The sequence below is a fragment of the Mustela nivalis genome (genome assembly GCF_964662115.1).
Source record: "Mustela nivalis genome assembly, contig: HAP1_SCAFFOLD_1953, whole genome shotgun sequence".
Classification (NCBI taxonomy): domain Eukaryota; kingdom Metazoa; phylum Chordata; class Mammalia; order Carnivora; family Mustelidae; genus Mustela; species Mustela nivalis.
In genome coordinates, this window is record NW_028134711.1 from 23742 (window position 1) to 42137 (window position 18396).

At 39.3% G+C, this 18396-nt stretch overlaps 1 protein-coding gene and 1 pseudogene across 2 annotated transcripts in view; one reads left to right on the forward strand and one right to left on the reverse strand.

Moving 5' to 3' along the window:
- Nucleotides 1-1844: 1844 nt before the first annotated feature.
- On the reverse strand, nt 1845-2931 carry LOC309858167 (undifferentiated embryonic cell transcription factor 1 pseudogene; annotated as a pseudogene). The gene has a single exon. The product of its transcript is annotated as an undifferentiated embryonic cell transcription factor 1 pseudogene (transcript).
- A 2530-nt stretch (nt 2932-5461) lies between these two features.
- The window catches only part of LOC309858165 (ankyrin repeat domain-containing protein 26-like), a gene marked incomplete at both ends in the record, with an annotated part of 36886 nt that continues 23951 nt past the window's right edge, over nt 5462-18396 (forward strand). The window contains one exon of the mRNA XM_082750855.1: nt 5462-5608. Coding sequence (XP_082606981.1) covers nt 5462-5608 — 147 coding nt within the window. The remainder of the gene's footprint in view (nt 5609-18396) is intronic.

Consider the following 18396-nt stretch of genomic DNA (forward strand, 5'->3'; position numbering starts at 1 on the left):
TGGGAGACTATGGACTCTGAAAAACAATGTGAGGGTTTTGAAGGGGCGGGGGGTGGGAGGTCAGGGTACAAGGTGGTGGGTATTATAGAGGGCACAGATTGCATGGAGCACTGGGTGTGGTGCAAAAATAATGAATACTTTATGCTGAAAATAAATGAAAAATAAATTAAAAAAAGAAAAAAGATGTATAAGTGTGTAATTTGAGTGTCACCTGCGATGAGAATTGGCAAGCTGTATATTTGAGTATTCTGTTATCTAAAACTGAAAATTTGCTATAGACCATTTTCTCCAAAATAATCCATATGTTTCTGTTATAGAGCTACAGTCCAAATTCACATGTATAATCTTCAACAGAAGGCTTTTCACATACATTTTTTAAAAATTAATTTGTTTTTTTCTTTTATTTTTTATATTTTTAATGTATTTTTTATTTATTTTCAGCATAACAGTATTCATTATTTTTGCACCACACCCAGTGTTCCATGTAATCCATGCCCTCTATAATACCCACCACCTGCTACACTGACCTCCCATCCCCTGCCCCTCCAAACCCCTCAGATTGTTTTTCAGAGTCCATAGACTCTCGTGATTCACCTCCCCTTCCAATTTACACCAACTCCCTTCTCCTCTCTAACACCCCTTGTCCTCCTTGCTATTTGTTATGCTCCACAAATAAGTAAAACCATATGATAATTGACTCTCTCTGCTTGACTTATTTCACTCAGAATAATCTCTTCCAGTCCCGTCCATGTTGCTACAAAAGTTGGGTATTCATCCTTTCTGATGGAGGCATAATACTCCATAGTGTATATGGACCACACCTTCCTTATCCATTCGCCCGTTGAAGGGCATCTTGATTCTTTCCACAGTTTGGCGATCGTGGCCATTGCTGCTATAAACACTGGGGTACAGATGGCCCTTCTTTTCACTACATCTGTATTTTTGGGGTTAATACCCAATAGTACATTTGCAGGGTCATGGGGAAGTTGTATTTTTAATTTCTTGAGGAATCTCTACACTGTTCTCCAAAGTGGCTGCACTAACTTGCATTTCCACCAACAGTGGAAGAGAGTTCCCCTTTCTCCACATGCCCTCCAACACATGTTGTTTCCTGTCTTGCTAATTTTGGCCATTCTAACTGGTGTAAGGTGGTATCTCAATGTGGTTTTAATTTGAATCTCCCTGATGGCTAGTGATGATGAACATTTTTCCATGTGTCTGATAGCCTTTTGTTTGTCTTCATTGGAGAAGTGTCTGTTCATATCTTCTGCCCATTTTTTTGTTATGATTGTCTCTTTTGTGTGTGTTGAGTATGAGGACTTCTTTATAGATCCTGGATATCAACCTTTTGTCTGTACTGTCATTTGCAAATATCTACTCCCATTCCGTGGGTTGTCTCTTTGTTTTCCTGACTGTTTCCTTTTCTGTGCAGAAGCTTTTGATTTTGATGAAGTCCTAAAAGTTCATTTTCACTTTTGTTTCCTTTGCCTTTGGAGAAATATCTTGAAAGAATTGCTGTGGCTTATATCGAAGAGATTACTGCCTATGTTCTCCTCTAGTATTCTGATGGAGTCCTGTCTCACATTGAGGTCTTTTATCCATGTAGAAGAATGAAACTCGACCATTCTCTTAAACCATACACAAAGATAAACTCAAAATGGATAAAAGACCTCCGTGTGAGACAGGAACTTCTCTTTTTAAATAGTAACTAAATTATCTTTTTTTAAAATTAGAAATTAACAATTTTTATTGAACATACCTAAATTTGGAGTAGGGGGGGTCACAGAGTGGGGTCAGGGCACAGGGTACACGGTGCTACAGAAGGGACGGGTGCAGGCCAGGCCTCACTCTCGGGGGTCCATTAGGACCCCTCGCTCGCCGCGGCGCTGCCTAAGATGAAGCCCAGGGCCAGGGACACGGTCTGGTCGAAGGAGCCGCGCAGCTGCTCCACGTGCTGGTTCAGGGTCAGCAGCTGGTCGCGCAGGGGGCCCAGGATGGCCACGATGTCGCCCAGGTGCCCCAGGGTCTGCAGGAGGGCTGCATTCAGCGACGGGGCTGCGGACTGCAGTGGCGCGTGGTCCTCCGGGCGGCTGGGCAGCGAGTCTGGATCCTCCTGGGCGGGGTCCAGAACCGGCGGCGGCAGGGATCCCGGAACGCGGAAAGGCGCGCGGTCCTCGGGCCAGCCCGACGCGGGGCTGGCCATGGAGAGCGCCGTCGCCGTCGGGGAGCCGGGAGCTCGAGGGGCGTCCGCAGACTTGGGCGGGGTCGGGCTGAACCTGAGCGTCCAGGACCGGTCCGCTTCGGGGCCGCGCGTGGCCGCCGGCGGCGGGACGTCTGGCTCCGCGGGCGAGAAGGGCACGGCGGGGGCCGGGCGGCGTCCGCGCGGGGGGCTCCCGGGCCTCGGGGAGCGGCGGCGGCCGCCGCGCGGGTTTCCGTTGTCGCCCAGCAGCCCCATGAGCTCGCGGATCTGTGCGTCGAAGGGCCCGGGCGGCTGGCCCTGCGCGTCACGGAGCTTGTCCTTGAGGCACTTGTAGCGGCGGCGGCACTGCGCGGGCGTGCGGCGCACCTGCTGGCGGGCCAGCGCGGCCGACACGCGGCGGCAGGTGGGCAGCGCCTGGCGGCGGTCCAGCAGCAGCGCGGGCCACACGGCCGGCTGCAGCAGCGTGCCCAGCAGCAGCAGCTCCGTCTCGCGGGCGCTCCAGGGCGTGCGCTGCGCCGAGCCCGGGGACTCGGGCGACCCGGGGAGGCCGGGGGACCCGGGGGACGCGGACGCCGCCAGCGCGCCGGGTGAGGCGGGCCGCCCCGGCGGGGTTCCCGGCGCGCCCCCGGCCCGCTGCGGCTCGGGGTCCGGGCTGGCTGGCGATGCCGGCGCGGGGGCGCGGGGCGCGCGGGGGGCTCGGGCGGGGGCGGCCGCCGCGGCCGGAGCAACATCCCGGGGCCGGCGGAGCTCGCAGGGTCGCGGCGGCGGCCGGCCTAAATTATCTTTTCTAATGGAGGAGTAATTACTAGTATGTGGAAAAAACAATAATTTTCCATTCTTTCTTGAATAATTTCAAAATTCCTTTCCCTACAGTATCTCCCAGAGATGTCTTCCAGAGATACTAGTACTAAGCAGCATAATGCTTTTTCATTGCTTCTTTTCAACTATATATGTCTTTTGGAAGAGATTGAAGTGAGAAATTACAAACATGAGCCCTAGAAAGGAAAATAATTGAGAACATAGAAATTTCATTTGGATAATAAACGAGCATATGTGGCACCAGATCATAACATGAGCTTTTTATTGTTTACAAAACAAATTTTAAAATAAGCACATTTATTTGCAGATTTACTCTAAAACAAGAAATACAAAAAAGAGTAAATGCTGAAATGTTATATGGAAGAATTCAGGAGGAACTAACAAAAAGAGAAGAGCAGTATAAGAAAGAAGTTGAAACGAAACAAGAACTTGAATTTAATCTTACAGCACTAGATGTGGAATTGAGGAATCTAAGAAATAATGTCAATCAGGTAAGTCTTTGATAAAAATTGCATATTTCCATCACTATTATTTATAATATCCCTTTGATTTAATGTATATTACTTAGGTATAAAATAGATGAAAAATTTAGTTTTATACTAATAGGAACTATGATATTTATAGCTAAAATCATTAATTTATTGGAATTCTTGGTTTCTCATATAAACCCTATGTGTATTTTCTGAATGAAGGGATGGAGGGTAAATTGAAATAAATATGCATGTTGGCTATTTTTAAAAAAATATTTCATTTATTTTTAGAGAGAGAGAGCATGAGTAGGGGATGTGTAGAGGGGGAGGGAAAAGGAGGGATAAGAATCTCAAGCAGACTCTGAGTGCAGAGCCTGACTCAGGGTTGGATCTTAAAACCTTGAGATCATGACCCGAGCTGAAACCAAGAGTAGGACACTTAACCAACTGAGCTACCCAGGCACCCCAGTTTTGGATCTTTTATATTAAAATATAGGCTAAATCACCTTGAGACTATGATGGAATTAGTTAAGTGTTTTGTAAAAAAATTTTATTTCACATACTATATCTACCTGTATATCTATGACAAATTTAGCTGTCATTTTTATTAAAATTTGTGTTCATGTAGGATAAAAATCCTTGTATTTAAAAAGGCTACTTCTTTTGAACATTTTTTTTAAGTTCTCTTAAACTTTTACTTTTTTAAATATATATTTATAAAATATAAAATAAAAAATATATATATTATATATAAAATATATGTATATATGTATATGTATATATGTATATATATGTATATATATGTGTTTGTATATATATATTTTCTCCATGTATATATGTATATATATTTTAAAAGCCAACACTGCAAACATAGAGGATTTTTAAAGCATGCATATTTTGAAATTGAGATTCAATTAAGTGGATTAACTTGACAGTTAGCTCCAGATTTCCCAAGTGAACTGAATAAAAAGTACAGTATCTCAGTACTTTTTATCCATATATACAGGTATATATTTATAAGTATAAATATATGTATATATGTATATACATATATACTTTAATATATGTGTACATTTATGCAAACTATACATAGTACCTTTATATACATTTTAGGTTGGCTCGATTTTATTATTTATGTAAATTTGAATTTTTAGTCTGAAATCGTGTATCCTTATGACCTTTCAATCCTTTGAAGGCCCTTCCTTTTCATTAAATCATAATTTGGGGCAATTGTGATGAGCTTTAGCAAAACTATATTTGATTTAATCTTCCCACTGCTATTTATAATTTTTTAAGCTATTTTACAAATAATTTGCTCATTTCAAATCTCAGTTACTATCATTTGGGCCTAAGTTTATCCAACAGAAAGAGAATTGTATCTCTGTAATTTATTAACTGGGCATTGGATCTCCATTTTCAGATTAATGAGGGGTGGCAGAATTCTTGTGTAGCAGGAATGGAGGTCAGGGAGAGAGGTGAAAGCCAGGTCATCTAGGGTCTTGAAGGCCATTAGAATGACTTCACTTATGTTCTGAGATAGTTATCTATTAAAAGGATTTGAGCAGAGGATTGAACATGTGAGGAACTCTGACATTAATTGAAGCCTCTAATAAAAAAGAAGGAAAACATTTCATACTGTAGAATTTACCAATGCTAGTCCCACCTATATACCCATTTCTTTTTGAGACTTCAGTCGATTGGGAAGCTTTGGGAAAATTCACCTACAAGGAAAGGGTAGTGGGGCTGAATTAATTAACTAAGTAACATAATACTGACTAGGCAGATAACATCTTTTTGTGTATTTAACCAAATTCATTAAACAGCCATAATGTGTACATGTTAGGAAAAGGAGATGAATCGATGTTTGTAGTGAAATTTTCCAGGTAAATAGGTTAAAGTTATATATTGTTAACATATCTTAATAGTAAGATGATTTATAAAACCAGTAACAGAAATGTCTTATTAGGCTTCTATGAGACAACTTCAAGAAGAACTGGCCAATACCCTAAAAACACTGTCTATGTCAGAGGCTTCACTGGAGGTGAAATCACGTTGTTGTACAAATTTAGAAGATGAGGTAAAAGACTTAAAGGAAAAACTGGCTCAGAGTAAGAATCAGGTATGTATGAAATGTAACATGTCAAGTTAATCTGTAGTTGGTTAAATAATATGAAGTGTTTTAGGATGCTTATTTCCATGGACCACTTCCTTCTCTTTTTCATTATAATTAATTTAGTATAATTTTAGTATCTTCACAATATACTTATTTCTTAAACTTTGACTTTCATTCTGTTATTTGTTTTATACATGTTTTTCTTATGGTAGTTACCCTTAGGAAAGTTGAAACTTATACATCATTCTTCACAGAAATTGGGACTTTTTTTCCTACTAAATAATTTTTTTAAAGACTTATTTATTTATTTATGGTGGGGCGGTTGGAGAGGCAGAGGGAGATGGAGAGAATTTCAAGCAGACCCCTGCCCAGCAGAGAGCCCCAAGCTGGCTTGATTCCATGACCCATAAGATCATGACCTGAGATAAAATCCTGAGTTGGATGCTTGAACAACTGAGCCACCCAGGTGTGCTAAATAATGTTTTTAAATGATCTCTCTGTTACCATCATGAGCTAAGCCATGTAAAAGCAGAAGATAATCTTTAATAGAATGTTTCAGAAAATTGTCTTATTTCTCATCTTCTTTTTTTGAATGGATACAGAATCTGTACTGATTTCAGGATAACTTGTACAGAAAAGTGATTTCACAAACCAGTTGAACTTAGGCATTTCCTTCATTTTCTTTTCCTTTTTAATATATAATAAATGCACAGAAATATTTAGATCATGTATACTATATATACCCAAAAGAGAGAATTAAGAAAATTATCTTGGCCTTGCGATTGGATTTTTTTAAAAGCTGTATTGAGATGGAATGCACATTCCATACAGTTCACCCATTTAATATTTGTAGTTCAATGTTTGGGTATATTGATAGAGTTGGGCAACCATTACTGCCATCAAGTAGAACATTTTAATTACCCTGAAAAGAAACCCTTAATCCTTGCCCCCAGGCTCAGGCAACCACCAGTCTACTTTCTGCCTCTATAGAGTTGCCCATTCTGAATATTTCATATATGGGGAATCACACAATGTGTGGTCCTTTATGACTAGCTTCCTTCGCTTAATGTTTTTGGGGTTCATCTGTGTCATAGCATATATCAGTGCTTCATTCCTTATTATCAAACAGTACTCCATTGTGGGCTAAAACTGTTGTTCATTCATCATTTGATGCACCTTTGGGTTGTTTCCACTTTTTGGCCATTAATAATGCTTCTGTGAACGTTCATTTAGTTATTGTCTGGACATCTCTTTTTATTTTCCTGCCATCACATTTTATCCTCTCAGTTAATTGGGTTGATTTCACCATCTCTCAGTCCTTTTTTTTAAATTAACATATAATGTATTATTTGTTTCAGGGGTACAGGTCTATGGTTCATTAGTCTTACACAATTCACAACATTCAGCATAGCATATACCCTCCCCAGTGTTCATCACCCGGCCACCCCATCCCTTGCACCTCCCTCTTCACCAGCAACCCTCAGTTTGTTTCCTGAGATTAAGTTTGTTTCCCTCCCCGGTCCCATCTTGTTTCATTTTTTCCTTTCCTACTCCCCAAACCCCCCAAGTTGCCTCTCAAATTTCTCATATCAGAGAGCTCATATCATAATTGTCTTTCTCTGATTGACTTATTTCACTCAGCATAATACCCTCCCTCTAGTTCCATCCACGTCATTGCAAATGGCAAGATTTCATTTCTTTTGATGGCTGCATAGTAGTCCATTGTGCGTATATATTTTATTTTATTTTATTATTATTTTTTTAATATAATTTTTTATTTTTTATAAACATATATTTTTATCTCCAGGGGTATAGGTCTGTGAATCACCAGGTTTACACACTTCACAGCACTCACCAAAACACATACCCTCCCCAATGTCCATAATACCACCCCCTTCTCCCAAACCCCCTCCCCCCAGCAACCCTCAGTTTGTTTTGTGAGATTAAGAGTCACTTATGGTTTGTCTCCCTCCCAATCCCATCTTCTTTCATTGTGCGTATATACCACATCTTCTTTATCCATTCATCTGTTGATGGACATCTAGGTTCTTTCCATCATTTGGCTGTTATGGACATTGCTGCTATAAACATTTGGATGCACGTGTCCCTTTGGATACCTACATTTGTATCTTTAGGGTAAATACTGAGTAGTGTGGTTGCTGGGTCATAGGGTAGCTCTATTTTCAATTTCATGAGGAACCTTCATGCTGTTTTCCAGAGTCGCTGCACCAGCTTACATTCCCACCAACAGTGTAGGAGGGTTTCCCTTTCTTTGCATCCTTGCCAACACCTGATGTTTCCTGACTTGTTAATTTTAGCCATTCTGACTAGTATGAGACGGTATCTCAGTGTAGTTTTGATTTGTATTTTCTTGATGCCAAGTGATGTTGAGCACTTTTTTATCTGTCTGTTGGCCATTTGGGTGTCTTCTTTGCAGAAATGTCTGTTTATGTCCTCCGCCCATTTCCTGATTGGATTATTTGTTCTTTGGGTGTTGCATATGATGAGATCTTTATAGATTTTGGATACAGCCCTTTATCTGATATGTCATTTGCAAGTATCTTTTCCCATTCTGTCAGTTGTCTTTTGGTTGTGTTGACCATTTCCTTTGCTGTGCAAAAGCTTTTGCTCTTGATGAAGTCCCAATAGTTCATTTTTGCCCTTTCTCCCCTTGCTTTTGGGGAAGTTTCTAGGAAGAAATTGCTGCGGCTGAGGTCAAAGAGGTTGCCGTCTGTGTTCTCCTCAAGGATTATGATGGATTCCTGTCTCACATTGAGGTCTTTCATCTATCTGGAGTCTATTTTTGTGTGTGGTATAGGACGATGGTCCAGTTTCATTCTTCTGCTTGTGGCTGTTCAATTTTCCCAACACCATTTGTTGAAGAGACTGTCTTTTTTTCCATTGGACATTTTTTCCTGCATTGTCGAAGATTAGTTGACCATAGACTTGAGGGTCCATTTCTCAGCTCTCTATTCTTTTTTATTGATCTGTGTGTCTGTTTTTGTGCCAGTACTACACTGTCTTGATGATGACAGCTTTGTCATAGAGCTTGAAGTCTGGAATTGTGATACCTCCGGCATCAAGCCCTGCATTAGGCTCCCTGCTCAGCAGAGGGCCTGCTTCTCCCTCTTCGTCTGCAACTCCCCCTGCTTGTGTTCTCTCTGTCTGTCAAATACACAAACAAAATATTTAAAAAACCCCACAAAAACTTAATTATGTTGAGCATCTCATCTTTTTATGTGTGTTATTATCCATTTCTATATCTTCCTTATAGACTGAATCAATTATTTTGCCCATTTCTTTATTGGGTTATCTTTTCATTATTGTAAGAGTTATTTGTGTATCCTAAATACAGATCCCTTATCAGATATAAGATTTTCAAATCTTTTCTCTTATTCAGTAGCTTGACTTTTCACTTTATTGATGGTGACGTTTGAAGCAAAGACGTTTTTAATTTTGATGAAATATACTTAATCATTTTTTGTCTTTTGGTGTCATATCTAAGAAACTGTTGCCAAATCCAGTCACAAATGATACACCTATGTTTTTTTTCTGAGAGTTTTATAGTTTTAGCTCTTATGTTTTGAGTTAATTTTGTATATATGTTATGAGGTAGAGTTCTAATATTATTACTTTGCATGTGGATATCCATTTGTCCTAGTACCACTTGTTAAACATGGGGGCTTAAGTGGGTACGAGAAGAATAAATGAAAGAAGATGGGATTGGGAGGGAGACAAACCATACGTGACTCTTAATCTCACAAAACAAACTGAGGGTTGCTGGGGGGAGGGTGTTTGGGAGAAGGGGGTGGTATTATGGACATTGGGGAGGGTATGTGTTTTGGTGAGTGCTGTGAAGTGTGTAAACCTGGTGATTCACAGACCTGTACCCCTGGGGATAAAAATATATGTTTATAAAAAATAAAAAATTATATTAAAAAAAAAAGACTATTCTTATTCCATTTAATTGTTTTATACCCTCATTGTACATCAGTTCACCATAATGTAGCATTTTCTTTTTATATGGTCAATTCTAATACAATGATCTATATGTCTATCCTTATGCCACTGTCCAATCAAATTTTATGAGACATCTTCCCTAGTCCTCTTGCAAATTACCACTCACTTATGTAATAATAAAAATCACTGTAGTAGAACTTAACCTTACTCCTGTAGACATTTTTTGCTTCTTAAAAAGGAGAATTTTACCAACTTATGCCTTGCTGACTCCATGATCCGATGAGAAGTTAGGCTCAAAAAGCTAGAGTCTTGTTTCTTTTCTCCATTCATATCTTCAGTCTCTCATTCAGTGCCTCCCATATCCATTTTCATCAAATCTTGGTTGTAGGATCTACTGTCTACTATTTACTTCATTACGTTTTATGAACTTGTTATAAAGTGTAGACTCATCCATAAATTTCACCATCTAGGAAGGAAAAGATGAACTCTGGGCCTTTAACTTTCCTGTTTTGAAATCTTGCTAATCCAAAATTGCAACTCACAATTAGATACTCTTTTGACCTGGTTCTTGTGTATAACACTGGTGTTGATCCTGTTCTCGGCACAGATCCTACATTCTCAGAAAACACAGTTGCCTTTACCCGTCTTCTTTTAGTTTAAATAGAAAGATATGTACTTTAATAGCTCAATACATAATTAATGGAATAAACATTTATTACATTATTTCAAGGATAGAGCTGTAAATTATCAGGTTTTATTTAATGGAGTTCTCAGAGACAAATACTAGATAATCAGTTTGAATAAATTCAAAGCCTGTTTGTTTTATATGGGAAAGCTTTGTGGCACAACATAAAGATGAGATGGTCTTACTTACCTCCCCACATAAATAAGCTTGGAGTAAGATAAAGGAGAAGTTATACTCAATTTAAATAAAGCCAAAGGACAGTACCTTTGGTTTTCTACTGAAAAGATTAAAAATGATTCCATAATGTTCTCTTTATTTCCTCACTGATGAAAGAAGAATAAAGATTGAGTAGTAGATTGATTAAAAACTACTCAAAGCTGTCTATTTCTTTTAGAATTTCAGTTAATGGAAATCAGGTAAAAGGTCAAATTTTGGTTACCGAACCATTTCTAGTTTTTCAGCTATTATACTTCAAATCATATCGTCTCTCTGCTTGCGAGTTTTTCTTTTCCCCTAACTTGAGGGAGAAATCTGAAAAGGTGTTCCTGCCAGTTGTAATAATTTGTAATTGATGGGAAACTTAGAAAAATATCTCAAGAGTAAAGAAGATGGTGGCAGAGTAAGAGAAACCTAGGTTCACCTAATCCCCGAAGACTAAGAGAACAAAGTCCACTATTAGAGAGGAGGCCACACCAAAGAAGGTAGGAAGTACAGAAATGTGGTTTAGGAGAGAAACAGATCCTGGCTGCTGCAGAGGAGAGGGAGTCATGGTCATGGAGAAAAGCAGGAGGGAGACACGGGACTGTGCAAAAAGAATGCTTTCCTGTAGCCACTGGCTACACTGGAAAGTGAGAGGAGCTTAATTTCATGAGTTCTTACAACTAGGGGGGCTTAAAACCTGGAATTCTACAGGTCATTGGCCTTGGCTGTGATAGAGCTTGTAGTGCACTGTGATGCTCTTGGAGAAAAGGCAGGCAAACAACCTGGGAGCATACACCATGAAAATAATGATCTGAACAGTGTCTGGGGTATACGGTAGGGAAATTACTCACTCTTTTCAGAGCATTTCCCTGAGAGGAAGTGTTCACAGAGACAACTCTCTAGTAACAAAGGAACCAGCTGGTACCATTTCCCTCCAGTGCCCCCCAGCACAAGCACAAGAGCCACCTGAGCGAAGCAGTGCAGCTCTTACACTGGCTGCCTAATCTGCCTACACTGAGCAACATCCCCTTGCATTCCAGTGGAACTGCCCTGCTCAATCATTCTTATTGAACTGAGGCAAGCCTCAGTTCCACCACAGCAGGCCATTCCCCCAGAAAATCAGCACAAGCCCCTGCCCACACCCCTTCTGACAAGATTCAGGAGGGCCTCAGTACCAGTGGAGGTGGTGACAGGTCTCATTTCACAAGCACACCAGGGCACACCTAGGTAAAAGTTGCTACATTCAGGCCAGGTACAAAACACTGCCCACAGCAGTGAGGGAGAGCCTCTGCAGATGTCTGGCCTGAAGGATAGAGCAGCCAGAACACAACAGCAGAGTGCATGCTGCACACACTAGATATACTCCCCTAAGCACAAGACCCTGGGTGCTACATGACGTCTTCTGTCATAAGTCCATTACTTTTGGGAGCAGATGACATAACTGGCTTTTCTAACACAGAGAAGCTGGTAGAGACTTAGATAAGATGAGAAAACAGAGGATTTTATCTCAAATGAAAGAACAGGATAAAGCCACGGGTCCAGAGATTGAAGTGAGACAGATGTAAATATCACGGCTGATGGAGGATTTAAAGCAGTGATCATAGGGACACTCACCAGACTTGAGAAAAGAACGACAACATCATTGAGACCCTTACAACAGAGATAAAAGAGTTAAAAAAGAATCATAGTTGAAGAGTGGAATAAATGAGTTAAGAAACACACCTAATGCAATGAACAGCAGGCTGGAAAAAACAGAGGAACAAATTAACAACTAAGAAGTCAAAGTAATGGAAAGCAATGAAGCCAAAGAAGGGGGAGAAAGAAGAATTATGCAGAGACCAGACCTAGGGAACTCAGTGACTCCATCAAATGTAATAACATTCATGTTATAGGAGTCCCAGTAGAAGAAGACAGAAAAAAGGTGTAAGAAAACTTGTTTCTAGAAATATAGCTGAAAATGTCCCTAATCTAGGGAAGACAACAGACATCAAGATCCAGGAGACACAGAAAACTATCAACATCAACAATAGTAGACTAACACTAAGACCTATTGTAATCGAATTTTCTAAATATACTGATAAAAAAAAAAACATCTTAAAAGCAGGAAAGCAAGTCAGTAACTTCCAGGGGAAACCCCTTAAGGCTAGCAGGAACTTTTTCAGCAGAAACTTTGCAAGCCAGAAGGGAGTGGTATTATCTATTCAACGTGGTGAATGGGAAAAATCTGTAGCCAAGAATACTCTATCCAGCAAGCCTATTACTCAGAATAGGAGAGATAGAGTTTCCCAGATAAAAACTAAAGGAGTTTGTGACTACTAAACTAGCCCCACAAGAAATATTAAAGGGGACTCTTTGAGTGGAAAGAAGAGACCAAATGTGACACTATAAAGGCAGGAAACACAAAAGTAGCAAAAATGAACATTTATATAAAAAATAAGTTTAGGAACTCAGGAAAAACGGATATAAAATGTAATACTTTACCTAAAGCATGGGGAGAAGTGAAAAGAATGGGCTCAAACTTAAAGACCAGCAGCTTAATATAGACTGCTATATGCAGAAGAGGTTATATACAAATTATATATCAAAACCCACTAATAGTGGTGCCTGTGTGGCTTAGTTGGTTAAACATCTGACTTGATTTCAGCTCAGGTCATAATCTCAGGATTGTGAGATTGAACCATGCACTGCACTCTATTCTGGCCATGGAGTCTGCTTAAGATTATCTTTCCCTCTCCCCACTCCACTCATGCCCTCTCAAAAAAAAACAAACAAACAAACAAACAAACCACTGATAAACACTCAAAGAGGAGAAAGAAATCCAAATATATCACTAAAGAAAACCAGTAAAACATTGAAGACACAAAAATGATCAGAGAAAATCTCCAGAAACAACCACAAAGCAAGTAGTAAAATGACAAATACATATCTATCAATAATTACTTTGGATATAAATGGGGTAAGTGCTCCAATCAAAATACATAGGATGTCAGAGTGGATTAAAAAAAGGAAGAAGAAGAAAAAACAAAAAAAAAAAAACAAGACCCATGGTATAAGCCACTTGCAAGAGTTTTATTTTTGTCATAAGGACACCTGCAGATTGGAAGTCAGGGGATGGAAAAAACATGTATCCTACAAATGGATATAAAAAGAAAGCCAGAATAGTAATACTTATATTGGACAAAATAGAATCTAAAAGAACGACTGCAGTAAAAGACAAGAGCACTATATCATAATGAAGAGGACAATCTGACAGGAAGAAGAACTATTGTAAATATTTATGCATCCAATATGGGATCACCCATGTACATAAAACAATTAATGACTAACATAAAAGATAATAGTACAATAATAGTAGGGTCCTTTAATTTTATTATATATGTTTTAAATGAAATTCATTTCTTTTATTCCCACTTGCAAAAGTATCCATGAAGACAATGTACAATTCGGATATTTTAGGAAGGAATAGAAATAATCAATAGTTGGGTACTTTAACTCACCACTTACATCAATGGACAGATCAGAAAGTCAACAAAGAAACAGTGGCTTTATATGATGCACTGGACTAGATGGACTAAGGAGATATATTCAAAATATTCCATCCTTAAACAACAGAATAACACATTCTGGAACATTCTGTAGAATAGATCGCATGTTAGGCAACAAAACAAGTCTTTTTTTAAAATTTAATTTTTTTTCAGTGTTCCCAAATTCATTGTTTATGCACCACACCCAGTGCTCCATGCAATACGTGCCCTCCATAATCCACAAAACCGGTCTTAATAAATACAAGAAGACTGAAGTCATACCATGCACCTTTTCTGATCACAATACTATTAAATTTGAAGTCAGCCATAGGTAACAATCTGAAAGACCACAAATACATGTTGGTTAAGTAACATTCTACTAAACAATGAATGGACCAACAAGGAAATAAGAGAATAAATTTTTAAAAATACATGGAAGCAAATGAAAATGAAAACACAATTGCCCAAACTTTTGAGATACAGTAAATATGGTTCTAAGAGGGAAGTATATAGATAGCAATGCAGGCCTACCTCAAGAAATAAGAAAAATCTACAACAACCTAACCATCACCTAAAGAAGCTAGAAAAAGAACAACAAATGAAGCCTAAAGGCAGCAGAAGGAAGGAGATAATAAAAATTAGAGCAGTAGTAGTAGTAGGTAGCTCAGTTGGTTAAGCAGCAGACTCTTGATTTCAGCTCAGGTCATGATCTCAGAGTCCTGGAATTGAACCCTGCTTTTGGCTCTGTGCTCAGCAGGGAGTCTACTTGAGGATTCTCTCTCTCCCTCTCCATTTGACCCTCTTCCCGCTTTCTCTCTCTCTCAAATACATTAAAAAAAAAAAAAAAACTAGAGCAGAAGTAAACACTATAGAAACCTTAAAAAGAAAAAAATAGGAGAGATCAATGAAACCAGGAGCTGGTTCCTTGAAAAAATTAATAAAACCGATAAGGCTTTAGCCAGAGTTATCAGAAAGAAGAGAAAAAGGACCCCAATAAAATCACAGATGAGAGAGGAGAAATAACAATCAACACCACAGAAATGCAAACAATTATAAAATCATATTATGAACGACTATATGCCAACAATTTGGATGATGTAGAAGAAATGGATAAATTCCTAGAAACATATAAATTACCAGAACTGAAACAAGAATAGAAAATTTGAACAGACTGACAACCAGCAAAGAAATGGAATCATTAATCCAAAAACTATGAACAAACACAAGTCCAGGACCAGAGGCAAATTCTACTGAGCATTTTAAAGGAAGAGTTAGTACCTATTCTCAAACTATTCCAAAAAGTAGAAAAGGAATCTGAGAGTTTTGAAGTGGTGGTGGGGGGGGAGGTTGGGGTACCAGGTGGTGGGTATTATAGAGGGCACAATTGCATGGAGCACTGGGTGTGGTGAAAAAATAATGAATACTGGTTTTCTGAAAATAAATTAATTAAAAAAAACCTTCAAAAAGTAGGTTTAGAAGGAATATACTTCAACATAATAAAGGCCATATATAAAAAATGCACGGGTAATGACATCCTAAATGGGGGAAAACAGAAAGAAAAACTTCTTAGGTCTTGCTTCTAGTTATGGGCGTCTTCTCATTAGCACTGTTTGTCATTATTAAATTAATCTTAGGGCCACCTCGGTGACTAAGATGGTTAAGTGTCTGCCTTCGGCTCAGGTCATGATCTCCCGGTCCTGGGATCGAGTCCTATTTCAGGCTCCCAGCTCAGCAGGGAGTCTGCTTCTCCCTCTCCTCTGCCTCTCCCCCTGCTGGTTCTCTGTCTCTCTGTATCTCTCCCAAATGAATAAATATTTTAAAATTAAAAAAAATTAATCTTACCCTTCTTTTACTTCCCACTTAAATGGAGACCAATTTCTAATATATAAATTATGTATCTTATTAACTCTTTTTGCATTCCATTTTTCTATCTGTTTGTTTTTTCTTAACAAACTCCCCAAAGTTTAGTGGCTTAAATAAATAACGTTTATTTTGTTCACAAATCTACTGTTAGGAAAAGTGTGGCTAGGACAGCTTGTTCTCTTCCCCTAGCTTCAGGTGGGGCAGCTGAAAGGCTTGGGGCTGGAACTGTTTGAAGATTTGTTCACTCATATCTGGTGGTGTTGATGCTGGCTATTGTCTAGGACTATAGTTGGGGCAGGCAGCCAAAACACTTACATGGGCACACCTAGACACTTTGTGGCCTGAATTTTCTTACAAGATGGGGGGCTAAATTCCAATCCAAAAAAGCTGCCTGAACTGCAGAGCAAGGCAGAAGCTCTATTGTCTTTTGTAACCTAGCCTTGGAATACACAGAGCATCACATTCACCATATTCTGTTAGGAGAAAGTCACAAAGGTAGGCCCATGGTCTTTTTTTTTTTTTAATGGGATGAATATTTAAAAAGCTATAGACACATTTTAAAAGCAGCATGATTTAACCACTGGCCACAATTTTTTGTATTCCTCCCACATGAAAAATACACTTGCCTCCCCCCTCCCATACCTCCCACAAATCTCAGTTCTTCATTGGGTTTGGGCTTGAGTCCCAAGATCTTACCATCTTAATCAGGTACAGCAGGGATAAGGTGCCTGAAGTGTAGTCCCTTGAGTGCAAGTCCCCTCCATCTGAACACTTGGGAATTAAGGAAGACAGTTCTCTACCACTCAAAATGGAACACTCTGGTAACCTGTTAAGGACTCTCCCATTGAAAGAAAATGGGAGGCACACTAGTCCATAGCAGTTTTGAAACACAGCCTGAAGCATGCTGTCAGTTCTTCAGTGAGGACTTAGTCCTAACCATGGGAATGCTTCTCCATGGTTGTTTGCTTTACTTTTTGAGCTCTCGGTTCTGTCCTTTTCATGAGGAATGACCTGTGTTTGTAGCTGCTTTTTCAGCCTTCTTCCTCCTGGTGGGAATTCTAAGACTCAAGGCCTATTTTTAGTTTGTACTATCTTGGTCTCTTTTAGTCCAAGCTCGCAAACAGTGTTTTTGCTACTATAATTCTCTTAGTTTTTTGAGTTTTCCATGAATACGATTTGATTTCATGCCATTAGAAAAGCCATTCTCCTGGGTCTTTTGAAATAAGCTTTCACCTCAGGTTTCCTGTGCAGCTCTCATTTGACAATGCCTTTCAAATTCTCACACTCTTAAGATCCTTAAAGAAATTTGAGGCACACCTTAAGTCCTTCTCAAGTCTTAATAAAGGGTTTATAGTTTTGGTTTCATCCATAGGCCATGTCTACCTGGATTTGCTTTTAACCCAGAAACCATTTCTTTATTTTAGCATTATTTGAGAATACAGCATGTGGAGAGGCTATAAATGAGGGAACAGATAGATGAACCCAGTAAGTCCTGGTTCCTTCATATTGAATAGTCTTTCTTTAGCTTATCTCTCCTACCAGATTTACATTCATGTGGTTTGTGGCACAAGTTCCTTTTCCCTCTAGTGTCATTTTCTTCACTTGTCTAGAAGCCTTTGCTGTAAGCCCCTTCAAGGGACATCAGGTTTCCACTCACAGTCTCTTGGAAACCCATTTGGTTTTCATTCTTACTCTTCTCTACTTCTCACTCTTACTCTTCTTTCAGGTTCCACCCACCTCCTGGTTCAAAGAAGGTTTAGTTTCAGTTTTTTGGTTTTCTTTTTTAATGGCAGCACCCCATTTTAATGTCAGTATCTGTGCCAGTTATTTATTGCCATATAATAAACCATCTCAAAACCTAGTGGCTCAAAAACAGCATTTATCTTGTTCACAAATCTTTGGACAAGGCTGAGTAAGACCAACTCATTTCTTATTCATTTGGCATCACCTAGGATGACTGGAAACTGGGAACTAGAATCATCTAAAACCTTTTTCATGCACATGTTTGGCTGTTGAGGCTGGCTTTTGGCTAGGATGTTAGCTTGGGCAGTCTCAGCTGGAATATTTGCATGAAGACTCTCTAGGTACCCTGGGCTTTCCCACAACAGCTGGATTCTAAGGGGGAGGTTTCCTAGAAGAAGAAAGTCATATGGAAGCTATATCACATTTTCTTACCTCACCTTAAAAATCACACAGCAGCTCTTCCATATTCTGTTCACTAGGAACCAGTTACTAAGGCCAGCACATATGAAAGGGAGGGATTGTCACGGGAGAAGTGTCAGTTTATAAACCCACCACATCCACTTGTCTTTCCAGTCATATTTAAAGGAAAGGAGTTCTTCCCAACTCAGCATCACTGAAACTCCAGCAAGTTTTTTGGTTGTTTTCATTGCTTAGTATATTCTCTTAGTTTGTGGGAAGTATCAAAGGATTGTAACACTGTCGAGTTAAAGAATATTTTTTAATCCAAAAATATATGAATCATCTCACTAAATTTTTCCCCACTACTATTTTTCTTTTTTACTGAGAGATGTGATTTCTTAATCTTGTGAATCATTTCT